Source organism: Trichoderma asperellum, chromosome 2, assembly GCF_020647865.1.
Source record: "Trichoderma asperellum chromosome 2, complete sequence".
In the NCBI taxonomy this organism is placed as follows: domain Eukaryota; kingdom Fungi; phylum Ascomycota; class Sordariomycetes; order Hypocreales; family Hypocreaceae; genus Trichoderma; species Trichoderma asperellum.
Genome location: NC_089416.1, coordinates 5,791,275 through 5,806,518, shown reverse-complemented (window position 1 = coordinate 5,806,518; position 15,244 = coordinate 5,791,275). Strand labels below are relative to the sequence as shown.

General features: G+C 50.1%; 6 protein-coding genes across 7 annotated transcripts; 2 read left to right on the top strand and 4 right to left on the bottom strand.

The window, feature by feature from the left end:
* Positions 1-1,564: 1,564 nt before the first annotated feature.
* Positions 1,565-4,621, bottom strand: TrAFT101_004219 (uncharacterized protein). The gene is made up of 3 exons (XM_024899018.2): positions 4,076-4,621; positions 2,155-4,021; positions 1,565-2,089 (listed from the first exon to the last, which is right to left on the bottom strand). The coding sequence occupies exons 1-3, from the start codon at positions 4,363-4,365 to the stop codon at positions 1,754-1,756; spliced, it is 2,493 nt and encodes an 830-aa protein (XP_024765995.2). The 5' UTR covers positions 4,366-4,621; the 3' UTR covers positions 1,565-1,753.
* Positions 4,622-4,702: 81 nt separating this feature from the next.
* TrAFT101_004218 (uncharacterized protein) lies at positions 4,703-5,967 on the top strand. Of its 2 annotated transcripts, XM_066127098.1 has the most exons (2): positions 4,703-4,755; positions 4,818-5,967. In XM_066127098.1, exons 1-2 carry the CDS (start codon positions 4,748-4,750, stop codon positions 5,830-5,832), a joined length of 1,023 nt encoding a protein of 340 aa, XP_065983207.1. In that variant the 5' UTR covers positions 4,703-4,747; the 3' UTR covers positions 5,833-5,967. The 2 variants fall into 2 exon arrangements, with proteins under 2 accessions (XP_065983207.1, XP_024765996.1); XM_024907242.2 differs by lacking the exon at positions 4,703-4,755 and having other exon boundaries at positions 4,779-5,967.
* Positions 5,874-6,839, bottom strand: TrAFT101_004217 (uncharacterized protein). The gene has a single exon (XM_024907243.2). It carries the CDS (start codon positions 6,603-6,605, stop codon positions 5,982-5,984), a length of 624 nt encoding a protein of 207 aa, XP_024765997.2. The 5' UTR covers positions 6,606-6,839; the 3' UTR covers positions 5,874-5,981.
* A 411-nt stretch (positions 6,840-7,250) lies between these two features.
* TrAFT101_004216 (uncharacterized protein) lies at positions 7,251-7,769 on the top strand (the record flags this gene model as incomplete). The annotated part of the gene is made up of 1 exon (XM_066127097.1): positions 7,251-7,769. The coding sequence occupies one exon, from the start codon at positions 7,251-7,253 to the stop codon at positions 7,767-7,769; it is 519 nt and encodes a 172-aa protein (XP_065983206.1).
* Positions 7,770-9,007: 1,238 nt separating this feature from the next.
* On the bottom strand, positions 9,008-9,815 carry TrAFT101_004215 (uncharacterized protein; the record flags this gene model as incomplete). Its single annotated transcript, XM_024909237.1, has 3 exons — positions 9,008-9,092; positions 9,234-9,386; positions 9,514-9,815. 3 exons carry the CDS (start codon positions 9,813-9,815, stop codon positions 9,008-9,010), a joined length of 540 nt encoding a protein of 179 aa, XP_024765999.1.
* A 253-nt stretch (positions 9,816-10,068) lies between these two features.
* On the bottom strand, positions 10,069-10,565 carry TrAFT101_004214 (uncharacterized protein; the record flags this gene model as incomplete). Its single annotated transcript, XM_024902991.2, has 2 exons — positions 10,069-10,303; positions 10,507-10,565. 2 exons carry the CDS (start codon positions 10,563-10,565, stop codon positions 10,069-10,071), a joined length of 294 nt encoding a protein of 97 aa, XP_024766000.1.
* Between the last annotated feature and the right edge of the window lie 4,679 nt (positions 10,566-15,244).

The following is a 15,244-nucleotide window of genomic DNA, read 5'->3' as shown; positions in this document are numbered from 1 at the left end:
GGCGTCTTCCTAGCCCCACATCTCATCTCAAACCACCAACGGTGGAAACCGGTCTAGCCAATGAAGAAGGGGCAGGTCCATGGCATCCCTACCAGCATCTCTTCTTCCATGCTCCTTCCAACTGAGACCGTGGCCAACCTACCGGGAAGCCGATCAGCTCTGAATCAAGCGAGATAATGAGGCTTTTCTCTTTTTGTTTCCTATTTTGCCTCTCTGCTGAACACCATTTTACTAGACTAGTACAGGAAACGACAAAAAGGCACGAGTGACATCCCAGCACCGAGAAACTGGATGCCGGGTTATTTTGGCTTTCTAGCAAAGCAACCATGCTGAATCCGAAACAGTGGGAAATTCGCTTCCCTTTTATTTTTCCCTCTCAGGGAATGTGTAGCAGGGGGGTTGAGGGCCTTAGTCCACGAGGCCCGGTCCGTATTCTGTCTCCAGATTTATTAGATGCTACGCTCTCAAACAGTATACTACTAATACCGACTACGTGACCGAAGTGCTAAACCATAAATGCCCGGGCGAGTATAGATGGCCCCCACGGCAAGAGTTGCGAGCAATCCCAAGTAAGAACTAGGAAGGAAGGGAAAAAAAAGTTCATACGCGCATCGACTGAGAACCTTCTTTTCCGATAAGATGAGCAATTGCTACGCTACTCCATACGTGACATTCTTTCTCACTCCTCCGTACCTGTACTCTAATACGATGGCCCCCCTCCCCAGTAGGGAGAAGAGCTCAAGCTTTGTGATCAGTCAGAATAATACCAACACCATGCCAAGTCGGTAGCCCCAACTCCATGCTGTTGCTTTGCAAGACCCAAGTATTCGGTGTCTAATTTGCTGCAAGCACCGCAACAGCAAAGGAAAACCCTGGCCAGGCCTCCATATTCCAATTAGCAGTGCTACTCTAGCTGTCAAAATGTCTCACCACCATCACCGCATCCTCGTATGGTTCTCTGAAGATGTGTGTCTCAAATCAGAGCTGCTTCACAAAAGCCGAAAAAATGAAAATGAAAAAGAGTGGTTTACTGCCGCCCCATGCGGCGAACACTGTAACTTAGTATTACCGTACTCACTCTGCAGATACGATAACCAGCTAGTGCCCGTCTGCGCTGCAGAAGAGTTTAAGCGGAGCCCATCTCACGGTAATCAGATTCCGTGCCCACCCTCATATCGGCAAACCAATTGCACGGGTCCTCAAACGATCCTGGCCACCCAGCTACCCGTGGCTGCGCAGTCTTCTAAAAGCTCGGCTTTAGCCTCCCGTGCCTCGTTCGGGCTGCTATATGCCCCTCCATACCTAGAGAACCGATCTCATTATGCATGCCGATGAAGGGGCAGAGCATGTAGTTATTTCAACGCCCTGCAGCGCCTGCCTCTTCTTACTGGCATTGATAGGTATAACTTTTGCCATTTTAGAGAGATGTGGCACAATGGATGAAAGCTACGACCGACATTTCCGCGCAGCTGTTGCCATGGAAATTTTTGATCTACACACTTCGCAGTGGCCCCCTGCGTTTGTCAAAAGGAGAGGGCCAGTTCAAAAGATTAAAGCGTACAAGGCAGGACATAGAATTTAGAGAAAGAAACGAAATGAGTATGTAGTTATAGGGCGCTGGAGGTCGAGAAATGCTTGTCCAGACCTTCTATCTATTTATACTTTATTATTCAATATATAGTCTTATATGACCAAGCCATTACGGCATTATAAATATTTTCCTCCCATTGTATGTGTATGTATGTAAAGACGCCTAAAGTCTCATCTCTTGTATATTCTCAACCAAAAGATCTGATAGTGTTTCCACTACGTTGCTGGTGCCACTTCCAGCTCTGGCTTCGAAGATGCAGTCTAGAACAGTCTTGACTCCAACAGCCACCGACTCTGATCCTGTACGCTCTTGGATGATATTTATGGTTTGGTTGACATCCGCTGAGCTCAAAACTCTGGATTCGTGAAGGACAACAGCCAGTTCGCGTAGATTTGAAACTGCTGGTACAGCAACCTTTTTGGCGAAATCTTGATCAACTTCGAGCATCTTGAGCACCGAAGCCTTTGATGTTGTTACGAAAATAAGAAGTCGATGTCCCTACCAATAGAGATTAGCCAAAAGAACTTTCTACAAAAATCAGGTATTGTAGTTTGTTTTCTTACCTTGGGAGGCTTTGACACGATGAGTGTAGTCAGGGCCTCGAGCATGACATTGGAAAATCGCGGTCCAATCGGGTTCCAGCCAATCAACCGCTCAAAATCGTCAAGGATGAGAATACTGGAGGGTGATTTGTAGGCATCCGCAAACGCCTTGTGAACGTAGTCCTTCTTGGCAAATTCGTCTCGGTAGCCCACTAGGTCAGCCGGCGTCACCAGCTTGACAAAGGGGAATCCCGATTGCATAGCAATATGCGCTGCCAAAGCTGTCTTTCCGGAAGATCTTGGACCATGGAAAAGCACGGAAGTGCTAAATTTATTGGGGTCCTCTTTGATCATACCCACAACGCGCATCATCTCCTGAATAGTAGGTTCGATATGCGGACCATAAGGAATCACGCCCAATCTAACCGCCTCTTCAAGTTCAGCCTCGGACACTCCGTAGGCGGGACGAACCTCCGTCAAGGCATTCATAAAGTCATCACGGTTTACCCTCATGTTCGCAACGTCGTTCTTCACTGCCGCAAGCTGTCCCACTTCTGTATGTCGTGAGAAGGCAAAGGAGGCTGCTGCTTTCACAAGACCGTTGATTTCAGCACCGGAATAGTTCTTGGTAAGCGCTGCCAGCTCCTCAAAGTTGACGTTCGGGTCCAAGATACCGTTGGTGCTCATTTTTGAGGTGTGAATCTTGAGGATTTCCAGTCGTCCTTCCTCATCAGGGAGAGAAATTTCGAGATGAACCTCTAGACGGCCAGGTCGTAAAAGGGCATCGTCGATCATATCCTTTCGATTCGTCATTCCGATCAAAAGAATGTTGTTCAATTGGTCAACACCATCCAGCTTCGAAAGAAGCTGGTTGACAACACTGTCACCAACACCAGTACCGCCGCCGGCTCCAGATCCACGCTGCTTGCAGACAGCATCCAACTCATCGAAGATGATGATATGAAGGCCACTCTCATCTCCTTTTTCTTTGTACTCTTTTTCGGCATCTGCAAAGAGTTTGCGAATATTCTCTTCGGACTGACCGACATATTTATTCAATACCTCAGGACCGTTGATGACCTTTGGCGGTCTGGCGTTGAGCATGTGACCAATCTGTCTCGCGATCAACGTCTTTCCCGTTCCGGGAGGACCGTAAAGAAGCATTCCCCTGACGTGTGGGATGCCCATTTTGGCAACCAAGCCAGGCGGGAAAACACGAGATGCAAATGCACGACGGAAAATGGTAGAAAACTCATCTCCCAGGCCACCAATTCCCATGTCCTCGAATTTGAAATCCGGTGCCAAGATGGCATTGGAGTTTGGCTTCGTGGCCGATGGTTTGAGGTTAAATTCTCCCTTTGCATCCCGGTGGAATAAAACCCGGGTCTGGTTGGTCAGAATTCCTCTGGCGTGAGATTCCCGCTGAACCTGTCTGCCTGCGTCATCTGCTGTGGACAAGTCGACCAATCCAACAGTTTTGACAACGATCATGAGCGGGATGTTTCGAACATCCATTAGGATTCTCTGCCCAGGAGCAAGGATCTGATTTTGGAAAGTATTGAGAAAGATTTTGCTTAATTCGTCTTCATCGTATGGAACTTCGGTCTTCTTCGTTGGGGAAGCGAACCCAATCTCTAAATCTAGAGAGCCCAGGTATGCCTTGCCGCCAGACGCGAAAGGATCATAGACCTCGCCGGTGAAGACGTCTCTCATAGCAACGCCACACCATGTACGCTGGGGGTCGGATAAGCTGATGCAGCCTCGCGGAAATCCAGGGATAGGCGTGGCGGTAACAACGAACTCCCCAGGAGGCTGGCCCGCGCGGAGGAGGATATAATAATCGGAGCGGTCAGGTCGGGGAGGGAAGTCTTCGGCAGACACAGCACAACTAGTCCGGCATATCAGATGGTATTCTTAGCATGGAATATACAACGTCACTTACACGTTTCCGTAGATAAGTCTCGATTGCAGAGTCTTGTCCGCAACCTTCTCGACCTGCAATTGGACTACTCGGCCGCCGCCAGACGGCCCCTTCTCGCTAAATCGCGACCTGCCTGGTGAGCTAGGTCCGCCGTATCCTGCCTGCGGTGCACCTCCATAGGGCTGGTATGAGCCGGAAGAAGGCGGTCGCTGGCCTTGGCTAGGAGGGACTCGAGGATTGCCTCCTGGCAGTCCCATGCCGCCAAACATGGACCGACCGGGGTTACCGCCTGATGGAGGGGCTCTAGACATGGTGGCAGAAGGTTTGGATAGGGTTAATTAGGAAGTGGTTAAAACAAAACGATTCTGTTGCTGTATTTCAAATCTCTAATCGGAGGAACAAAGACAAAATCGTGTGTGATCGTGGGCATGGGAGGAAAAAGAAAGAGAGCGCAATGTTGAAACAGCACTGGGCGATGCGTAAGGGTAAACGTAACGGCAAAGAAGACATGCTGGAGCTTGATGGCGGGGCGCCACACTGCCTAATCAAGGTTAGTGGTAGTGTCATCGCCGCCACTCAGCCCCACGTTCCTGCTTCTCGCGGCCTTATCGAAGGGCTCTGAGAGACTGATAAGTAAGAGCGGCGATCACAAGCTTCGTTGATTGCCAGAGACGGAGCATCGCAAATTTCAATATGCCACTGTACGATATCCTACATGTTCTTTCCCATCTATCCTTTGTCGCTAACATGAATGTGACTACAGTCATCTGCTAGGTAAAAAGTCATGGAATGTCTACAATGCCGACAACATTGCACGCGTCCGAAGAGATGAGGCGGCCGCCAAGGCCGCAGAGCAAGCCGAAGAACAGCGCATGCAAGAAGTCGATGCTCAAAGACGATTAGCGATTCTGCGTGGCGAGGCACCACCCCCATTAGAAGACGAATGCGAGGCCGAATCAGAAAAAGCGCGAGATACCTCTGGTGATGCGCGCTCAAATTTCACAGGCAGCGGTCGCAAGAGGAGAAAGCGGCCCGGGGAGAACGATACCGAGTTCGAGCTACGCCTAGCAAAGGAGAGGAACAATGCGGCATACGCAGTCGTGGAATCCGGCCGCAAACTGGCGAGCTCAGCCCCGATAGTCGACCATGCAGGACACATTGACCTCTTTGGCGACGAGCGAGCCAGAGCGCATGCAGAGAAGAACCAGGAGGCAGAAGCGGAGAGGAAGAAGAAAGAACGAGAATATGAAGACCAGTATACGATGCGATTCTCCAACGCCGCTGGCAAAGATGGAATCAGTCAGCCTTGGTACTCACATGGCGAAGGAGTCGCCCCAGATGTCTCTGCAAAAAACGTCTGGGGACAAAACGATCCCGATCGCAAGACTCGCGACACTCAGCGAATCAATTCCAACGATCCGTTAGCTATGATGAAGAAAGGGGCTATGCAGGTTAGAGAGTTGAAAAAAGAGCGCAGAAAAATACAAGAGGAGAGGGATGAGGAACTCAGACAGCTGCGCAAAGAAAGCCATCGTGATAGGCATCGAGATAGGCATTCGGAAAGAGAGCGACGAGAACGGAGAGGCTATTCAGATGCCCAGAGGCATGAGTCGAGAAGGGCGCGGTCAAAAGAGAGAGATACGGATTCGCGTGGGCGCCATGACGATCATCGTGAGAGAAGAAGGCATAAAGAGGAGGAGCGGCGAAAGAGGCATCGCGATTCACGGTCGTGCTCACCGGATTGGAGGGGGCACCGACATAGACACGATGAAAGGTGAGACATGGATTAAAATTCGCAAACTATTGGCGGGCTTCATTGACGGATTATATCAAATGTTATTTAATGAATTATGACGATTATACCATTATACAAATTCTCCAGCTATTGAATTCTATAAATCACATCACATACATTATCCCAGATACATTAGGAAATCTCCTTCCATGGAAACTTTATCTCAACAGGCTTCATATCCTGCGCAACCATATCAACCAACACCTTCGCATCCAACGTCCTCAGTGCCTCATCAATCTTCTTATACGTCGCCTCACTAAGCCCTTCCCTCCGATCACTGTAAATATCCAATCCTTCCTTCGTAAACAGCGTCGGCGCAAACCACGTCACCACCCATCTCTCTGTCTCGCCATCCGCCGTCGTCTCCTCGCCGGACCCCAGAACCTCCCAATGGCTGCTCACGAAGAAGAGCCACCTCTTGCCGCGCCAGTCCCAGCCGCCGTCGGGGCTCTGCGTGTCTATGCCGGCCACGGACTTGACCACGTCGGCTTGATTGCTGGGCTCGTACTCTACGAGATCGTCGATGCGCACGCGGCCGTCTGGTTTAGGAGGGAGGGCCTTGTAGGTGATGCGCACGTTACGCGCTGTGCGCCACATGGAGAGGGTTGAGTGCGTCACGGTCCATGTTCTGATGAACCACTCGATAGGGGGTGTGGTTTGTGTAGCAGGCTCAGGCTTGGCGGAGGAGTATCTGGATGGCAGCGTGAGCTGAATTGTAGAATTTGAGGTTTCCATTGGATTTGATGAGGTTTGCATGTGTAGAGTCCTGGTATCGACATTGGACAGAAGATTGTCCAGATAAAATTCTAGAAAGGGCCATGTAATGTATGCCAGCTTGATGTCTCATATGAAACGGTAAGCATGGTAGATCCATTGGCGGTAGCTGCGTCAATGCACATGTCCAACTGAGAGGAACTCGCCGCTTAATAAACACAGCTGATAACTCATATTAGCCACTGCAGATAGTTACCCAGCTGCACCAACCGTAGAAAATTTGTTTATAACCTCGTTAGAAATACAATAAACAGTCCCGAACAAGAGAATTACAATCCAAGTACATGTGCCACACTTTCTTCCATCTGATCCAGGGTAGCCGCGCATCACCGTCTCACCTATCAGAGCATACCTACTAGCCCCACTTTATACGAAGTGCCAAATCTCTATTGGAGGCTGAAAAGTGTCCACGACGCGTGACCTTAGATTGCAGTAAGAACCTACCACGAGCCTTTCTGTCACCGTGGCATGAAAAAAATCTCATTGCAAGAGATAAATTCACCTCTAATATCCCCTCTCACGGCAATCCACACCATTCAGCCGCAATTTTCTTTGTTCTTTTTCGCCTTATAGAGCGTGGTTAGCTCCCACATCCGGTAAATGGATACGCCCCTGGACGACGAAGCCATGGCCCAGGCCATGGGCTTCTCATCTTTCGGCCACCAAAACCGGCCCCAGAAGCGCAAATACAACCCTCACGCCGACGCAGTCATAAGGTCGGACTCCAAGACCGCCCAGCGCGCTGCCAAAGCCTCCGCCACGGGCTCAAACTCCACACCTCTCGGTGTACCAAGCAGCAAGCCCAATCAGGCCGCCGCCAATGCTGATGAGATTGACTTGGACGAGGATGAAGATGGAGTTGACAATGACGATGACGATATCGCGTCAAATCCAGCTGAGATTCCCGAACCTGCAGAGACCCCGGCGGCGTTAGTGCGCCCTCATGGATTACCGGAGCGCCCTGTTCCAGGGACCGGGTTTATTGGGTCACCAGGCGGTCATCAGGGTGGCCACGGGCACCACCAGGATGGCTCACGGAATCACACCTGGTATGAGGGATATTACGACCCCAAGTCAAATGAGAATCCGTGGAAACGACTGGAGGGATCAAAAGGCCTACAGCCCATGGGCACATATCTCTCTTAGCGGTCATTGAGCAAGTGCTTCGACATGAAGCCAGTCAGCTATCCCAACCGGGTTTACGGTGTGCAGGCGCCATATTTATATTGACCTCGGGGATCAATTGCATTCGAAACAAACCCAACACTGCAAGACCTATCCTGCGAACAGTACAGCAATATCTATCGCATATATTTCGGGCGCCCTGGTTTTGCGGGCCTAGCTCAGAGTTTATTGTTCCCATCCTATCATCCTTTACTGATCAAGTTTCACAATCACGTGATGTCTTCAACTAAGACGGAAGAAACTTTCAACCACCCAGGATCTTTCGTCGTCCGTGGTGAGATGACGACAGGCCTTTTGCTTGGGTTGGTGATGGCTTCAGTATCTACGTCGGGACGGTCTCGGCCACTACGGCTACGACACGGCGTGTACGAGGGATACGGGACACCATCACGCCTTGGAGACCGGCTGAGTGAGCCATCATCATGTCTTTGAAGACCGCAAAGGGTATTTTATTGCCTACAAAAGCTTACAAACGATGTCATGATCTAGCGATAGACTCCAGGGTGTCCAAAGATACGCCAACGCCGCCAAATAGAGTAGTACCTCCTTGCCTTCAGTTCCCGCCGATACCCAATGCAGCAATATATCATCCCCAATAGGAAAGGCGCCTCCATATACGCTCACATCTCTCTGCCTCTGCTTGTTTGCTCGCTCCAGGTCATTACACGCCCCCAGTGGAGAAGGGAGTTCCAAGAAGGCCCAGGGACCCTGCAGCCCTCGTGGTGGGCACGAAATGGCTGGTTTGGTCCCTTGATCTTCCTGCAGCCCTCAGAGAGGAGTGTACATTTCGGCCATGCTCTGCCAATTGTCACAAATTACCCAATCATAAATCATTATTGTCGTAAGTTTCCCATTTCTCACCCCCACACCGTCGCAGCGCCAAAACGGGGCTTGTGGTGGGTAGAACCGCCCGGTCGTAGGGCTGGTAAAGCAGCGGGAGATCTGGCATCCAACCCTGCAAGATTGCCGCGCGGTTCGCGCCAATTTTCAACGTCAGTTCATGCTACGTGAGCGGACGTTTCCACAGCTAAAACTGCCCAGAATGTAAAATGTGGCCGAAAAGATGTAACTTTTGGTCGTGAATATAGATAGCCGTTATCGCTGAGGGTGATGGAAATCGCTTTTCTGAAACGCCGGAAAACCCCAAATATTGAGAAATAAAGAAAAGGAAAAAAAAAAGGCTGCATATCAATGCTTCCTTAGTTGTACTCGGGAGAAGGAAAGCGTTGGCGAGCTTTCGTGTACTCCTTGGGGTGCTTCCGCGCGGCCTTTGCGTTCAAAGCCCTGATTATTGGTAGAGAAATTAGCTACAATTCTTTCCAATAAAGAGGACCACTAAATCTGATCTGATTCTGCGGCTCCGTCGCCACCGTGGGGAGATTTTGATTTTCATTAAACAAAGAAAGAGGGGGTGAAGAGACTTACGAAACTTTCTTCTGGGTCCACTCAAGGTCGTTGCGGACCTCTCGCGCATCGCGCATTCCCTCGGAGAACCGTTCACGAGTTCTTGCAAGGCGCGCCTGGGCCTGCTTTTGCAGCTCCAGGAGTTCGCGGTGCTTGGCGTTAAGTTTGCCGGAACTAGTTTGAGGCCACCGTTTTAGCTCGATTCTGCCAATGTGTCCGAAAGGCCATGCTGGACAAAACAAAGCCTCTTTGACCTGACAAAAAAAAAAGTTGCCGATCACATTGGGGCTCAGGTACTTACGTCTGTGCTTGAACGGCCATGCTCCGATCAAGAGGGATGGGGTCGAAGGAGTTAGAGAAGCGGTCTTGCATATACTCTTGGAAATCGACGCCGCTAGCGGAGCCGGTGCTTTCATAGTCGCCACTAGAGCTACCGACGTAACCAGCAGAGGTAGCTGAATACCCAGAGGGAACACCAGAAGCTGCACTCATAGTCTCATCGCATTCTGGTGGAGAGCTGGAATATTGGCTGTAAGTGGGGTATTGAGTGGCTTTTGAAGGAACGGCCATGGGCATAGCAGCAGTTTGGAATGGGCCAGACATGATGAGTGTTGAGATGGTTGAAGCTTGTTTAGAGGAGGCGATGAAGCAGAGAAGTGTCCGAGTGTTGAGTCAAGTATAAGACTTGGTATAGTGATATGGTTCAAGACAACGGTCTTATCCTCGAATGGTATAATATATGAACTTGGCAAGATGAGTGAAGAGTGCTGGAGAAAAGTGATGCGAAAGGAAGAAGAAAAATCAAGCTCGACTTGAACAAAACGGCTCCTTTTATACTTTTTCAAACTCTCCCCGGTCACGTCAACCTAGTCAAAGGGATAAGAGAACATGCCATCATTCGCCGGGGCCGACTATCCTCGACCCCGCCTGTGGTGAATACATAGCAGGCAGACGAGCATGAAGCAATGGCGCTATCGCGGACGAGACGACCATGGAGACTTGCAGAGTGTAAGCCGAGGGAGTACTTGGCAAGGGGGGAGGCGTGGCTGTGGGCCAGATCCTCTATAGAGGCCGAGTACGCATTACCCAGGCTGCCATTGTTAGTTCAACCAACCAGAATAAGGAATTGAGAGGCAAGGTGAGAGAAGGGGTAGGGTGGGAATAGAACATAACGTGAACTCGATGAGGTAAAGGCATTACATGGTGCGGTGGTGCAATGATGAGAAACAACTTGGACTAGACCGAGTACCGCTTCAGGTTCGAAAAAAAAAAATACACTAGAGGTTGTCCATACCCGCATATGCCGGGAAGAGGCAAAGCTGTAAAGACCCCGATCTGTGGAGCCAGTGCCATTGTTAGATTAGACGCGGTGTGTATAAGTGGGAAAACCGAGCATATCGATATCCAAAGAGCAGCGGTGCCAAGGAAGGGCCAGGGATGGGTGTGGGACGGAGCATGACGGAGAGTCAATCCGAGCGTGGGATATAGCTAGATTGTTTACTGGTAGGTGCTAGTAAATAAAATGGCCATGGCCGGATAAGTATCCCAGCCAGGCGAAGAAGAAAAGGGTGGCAGCACTAAGCATTTGGGTCCAACAGCAAGGAACTGATGGAGACAGACACACGGGCTCTCAGGGGGGGGGGGGGGGGGGGGGGCATCAAAGAAGCCATGATTTTTGCCTACGCGAGGCAAAGTGCGTGCTAGACTACCCAGACACGGTCAGGATAAGGCGGCGGAGAGGCGGGCAGGATATCTGCAGGCCGAGGACACGCCATGCCGTAGACGAGAAGGGAAGATGACGGGAAGCCGAAAAAGAGGCAACCTGGTGAAGAGGGTGGACTGCTAAAGCTACCTATGACAGAACGGTCGATTCAAGCGGCTCTGGGTCTGGAGCTATGTTAGCTGGTGTATGCTGCGGCATTGGCTGGGAGTAGGAGAAGTAAGAGCAGCAAGACAGAAACAGACAGACCTTGTCAAACAAGCGCGGCGACGCTAGTTCCACGCGAAACAAGGCGGGTGCCAAAAGCAGCGCTGGATTCTGTCTTGCCCCTGCGCATCCCGAGAGGCTGATGGTTGGCTGCTTTTTCTAACGACGCCACGAGGGCCCCATCGGATCACAGCGTCTGTGCATTTTTTTTTTCTCTTTTGCAAAGAAGTGCGGCGGACTGCAGGACGATCTAGGCAAGGCGTGGCAGCGGGTCAGGCAGGAGTGCAGCAGTTTCTTTCTTGTTCGTTTTCTGCTCTTCTTCGCGTCCGTTTTCCGCGCTTCTTCTGGCTGGGGTGGTGGTGATGCGTTGTCAAGATATCCGCCAGAGCATGTTCCGAAAGGGAGAAGATTTGATGCGGGTGGGAGTGGCTGCAGTAAGACCAAGGTGCTACCCCCGTGCTACCACCACAGATGTGTACCTACATTAAGAGGTACTATAATAGACTCCATGTTTTGACTCATTGCTGGTGTTCATGTCGATGGCTAACAGTAACTGCCTCGACACTGATATTACTCAGACACGATGCCACTCGGCTTCTTGCTAAATAAAACAAAATGAATAATCTCGTGCCGGAAAAGATCCCCATTGGACCTGTTCCCAAGCTCTTTCTGATGCAGCAGTAGCAGCAACATGCATCCTCTGAACGCTACCTTGTGCTGCTGCCGGCATTGGCAAATACGATATGCAGCTTACAGGCGTTATTACGCCGCGTATCCCTTGCCACAGGTGGTGCTCGGTGCCATATACAGGCATGGGGTACTGGGGAAGAGAAACGTTAATTAATTAACTGCACTTTACTTTTATATAGTACTAGGTATCTAGTAAATCTTTACCTGTCAATTAATTACCTGTAGGTAGATGTAGATTCATAGGTACCTAGTTGCTCACCGCCAGGAGCACCATCTTCTGCAGCACCTGAGGCAAGCACACAACTTACAGAACCTTTTCTGGCCGGACCTGGGCCACCTGAACGCAAAAATGCTAGTGGCAGCTTCTACAGCGCCGCTTCTTTTTTTCCAACGTCTTGGGTTGCACTCAGGCTTCGGACCCCGCCGCCCTCTCACTGGATATTAAGGACCATCTACAAGCCCAGGCGAACCTAATTCGCTCAGGCCTTCTGGCCATCCCGATGGCCATTGGCCGAAAATGGGGAATCAACCGCATTCTGTTGGAAATCGGTGAAAAAGATGGTCGTGATGGCCTTGCCCCTCCCCCGCTATGGCATAACCAGGCTGTCTGGGAGCTCTTACGGGCCAGACCAGCATTGCAGCGTCGCCCGGAAGAAGTCGAGAATCGTCGACCACGTCAGTTATTTTGCCAAAGTCGCCACGTCCAATAGACGAATAGCCAGCATGCTTGCCGCGGCATGGCCCTTTCGTTTCCCCCAGATCCCTGGCCGACGCCTGGGCGTACACCTACCTGCCTGTCCAGTGGAGATGGGTGGATTCAACATGAGTTCGTCTGCTCCAAGTCGCTTTTCGGTGTGTGTGTGCAGGGGGCTGCCAGTCGTGGTGCAGCTCCAGCGCATCAGGCAAGCCAGCCTATATACATACATTCTTGTATGTAGTGGGATAGGCGTGGATGCCGCGGATGGGGGCCGCTCTGAAGGAGCCCAATAGAAGCAAAGGCCACCAGCCTAAGATTCCCGAGATATCATCATTCATCCGCCTCCGGGTTAACGCAGCATGCACGCCCGACGTGCCCTGGCCGTCCCTGCAGCGCCGCTTAGAGCAGACATCACGCTCTGCCATGCTGCAGCAGTAGGCACTACATGTTACACATGGATGGACTTGCTACATGCTGGCTATAGCACGTAGCGGGTATCAGCATGCAGTGATAGATGGTAGTACTTGGGCTATTGGAGGAGCGGACGTTGATATCGGACCTCCGATGGCTTGATATGCCATTCATTCATTGCTCATGTCGATGTTTTTACGCACGGCCACGAGAAGCTCTTACACAAAGCTAATCTGGAACATGGTGTCTGGGTGAGACAAACCAGTTCCACGTGATACTAATTGGCTTGATACCCATACTAGTAGGCACATACTATTACGGCGCTTTTTGGAGATGATTTGACATGTACAATGATGATACTTGCGGTTAGAACATTACTCTGTCACTCAGTTACGCCAACCTCAAGCCACGGCCCTGCGAAGGCGGATTTGCGCCTTATGGTGGATTCTGATTGCCTCGCAAGCAGGTAATTAGTTTCAAGAATTTGATAATTCTAGTCCCAATCGTCACGCTAACCAGGGCTAATAGTTCTGTTGTGCATGGATGTGGCTTGTTAAGACAGATCATGGCCTGACAAAACTTGGTCATGGAGATGGCGATTGAGTTTTTCTATGCATGAAGCTGCGGGCTTATACCACAGCACGTCGGCCGACGACCTGGAAGAGATGCCACTAGATGGTTCTAATTTGCTCATAGCGTCTTCACAACTAAGACAAATAAGGATCTTCTTCCTGAAAATTTTCGAATAGCAAATTTGACGCCATTGTAAAGAGCGTATAAGGCAATGGGCGATGTATCGAGATACGTACTTGAATAACATCATCATAGGCTACGACCGCGCAAATCCATGGGGAAGATCAAATCGCTTAACATGACAAGGGTCTGCTAGGACATTTAAAAAATTCCCAAGAACCAGCCGAAACGGGAAGAAACTGAGTAGCAGTCTGTAGTTCTACCCTCCCTCCCGCACGCCCCCTCCTCAAGCTCCAGGAGCCTCTCCCGAAAGCCTGGGAAGAAGTATGTGTTGTCAATGGCAAGCGGGGATAGTGGCATCGACCAGGGGCCGACGTTGCAAGAATGATACGGTGGGAACAGGCAAGGTGAACTGGGAAAACCACCTAGGAGGGCTGAGCAAAAGAAAAAAAAAAAGGCCAAGACGAGAGAATAAAGAGAGGAGGATGATATGAAACATGTCGATGATTAAGATAGTACAACTATCAGAAAAGATGGAAACAAGGACGTGGGAAGAAGAATTAGATCTCCAATGCTGGCCTGTATTACCATTGAGCTCACAATGGCTAATACGCACCCCTGCCTCTAACAGCCAGCAGGACAACGCATCATGCCCCAAAGGATTCCCAAGCCAACATCCCATATTCAAACAAACTATATATCAAGGGGAGAAAAAAAAAGATTTAAAATTTTTTTGCATTGCGCATTAACCTGACATGGAAGGAATCGTGAGAGAGGACAAAAACCGGACCACCATCAAAATTTAACTCGTTTGAGGCGCTGTTTGTGCACGCTGAGGTGGCAGGCCCCACCTTTGCCAATTCTGGCCTGTCAGACTCGTTTTCCGCGACAGAGGGATGGGACAGGATGCGGAGAACGTACGGGAAGATGGGTGGTTATTATCTTTCTTTCTTTTTTTTTTTTTTTTTTTTTTTCTTTAATGAGAAGATGGTGGGTTTCTTATCAAGAAGGAGTAAAGAGGACGAGAGCAAAGGAATGGGCTGGCAGAATTGAAATGGGTAGGAAGGCAAATGTTCACTGGGCATTGTGATACTGCGGACATGAAACAACAAAAGGAGACATAACAAAGAAGAAGACAAAAAAAAAAAAGAGAGAAAAATAAAAGGACCAATGAATACATTTTACTCGGCATCATCTCGCGTACCAGTAATCCTTGCTTGTATTAGCTCTCTCGGACCTTCATTCATGCATGTGCTACATACTTCATCAATGGGCATCAGTGCAGCTGCTGTGATATCTGCACGACATCACAGCAGCATGAGGTAATACTGCCGCACGACTACCTCGTGTAACTAGCGTGTGTGTGTATGTGAGCCGGGCAATTTTTTTTTTCTTCTGCAAGCCGGCTAGTTGCATACCCACGCAACCCAAGCCAAAACAAAGGCGGTCGCTCTTTTATGTTTGGTGAGCTCATTGAGAGTGAGTGGTCTGCGGCTATGTCCTTTTTGGGCCCTCCTACTTGACTGAATTCTTAGTGAGGAGGCAGTTTTTCATGTAAACAAGCAGATGCTCGGGATGACGCCTCTCTGTGCTACAATTCGCGTGACTGGTACG

What these genes read in the sequence shown, in the direction of transcription:
- TrAFT101_004219 (XM_024899018.2), bottom strand. Translation starts at nt 4,365, where the DNA reads ATGTCTAGAGCCCCTCCATCAGGCGGTAACCCCGGTCGGTCCATGTTT. An exon ending in AGACTTATCTACGGAAACGT is followed by an intron (nt 4,022 to 4,075) that starts GTAAGTGACGTT and finishes ATGCCGGACTAG; the next exon opens with TTGTGCTGTGTCTGCCGAAG. An exon ending in TCGTGTCAAAGCCTCCCAAG is followed by an intron (nt 2,090 to 2,154) that starts GTAAGAAAACAA and finishes CTCTATTGGTAG; the next exon opens with GGACATCGACTTCTTATTTT.
- TrAFT101_004217 (XM_024907243.2), bottom strand. Translation starts at nt 6,605, where the DNA reads ATGCAAACCTCATCAAATCCAATGGAAACCTCAAATTCTACAATTCAG.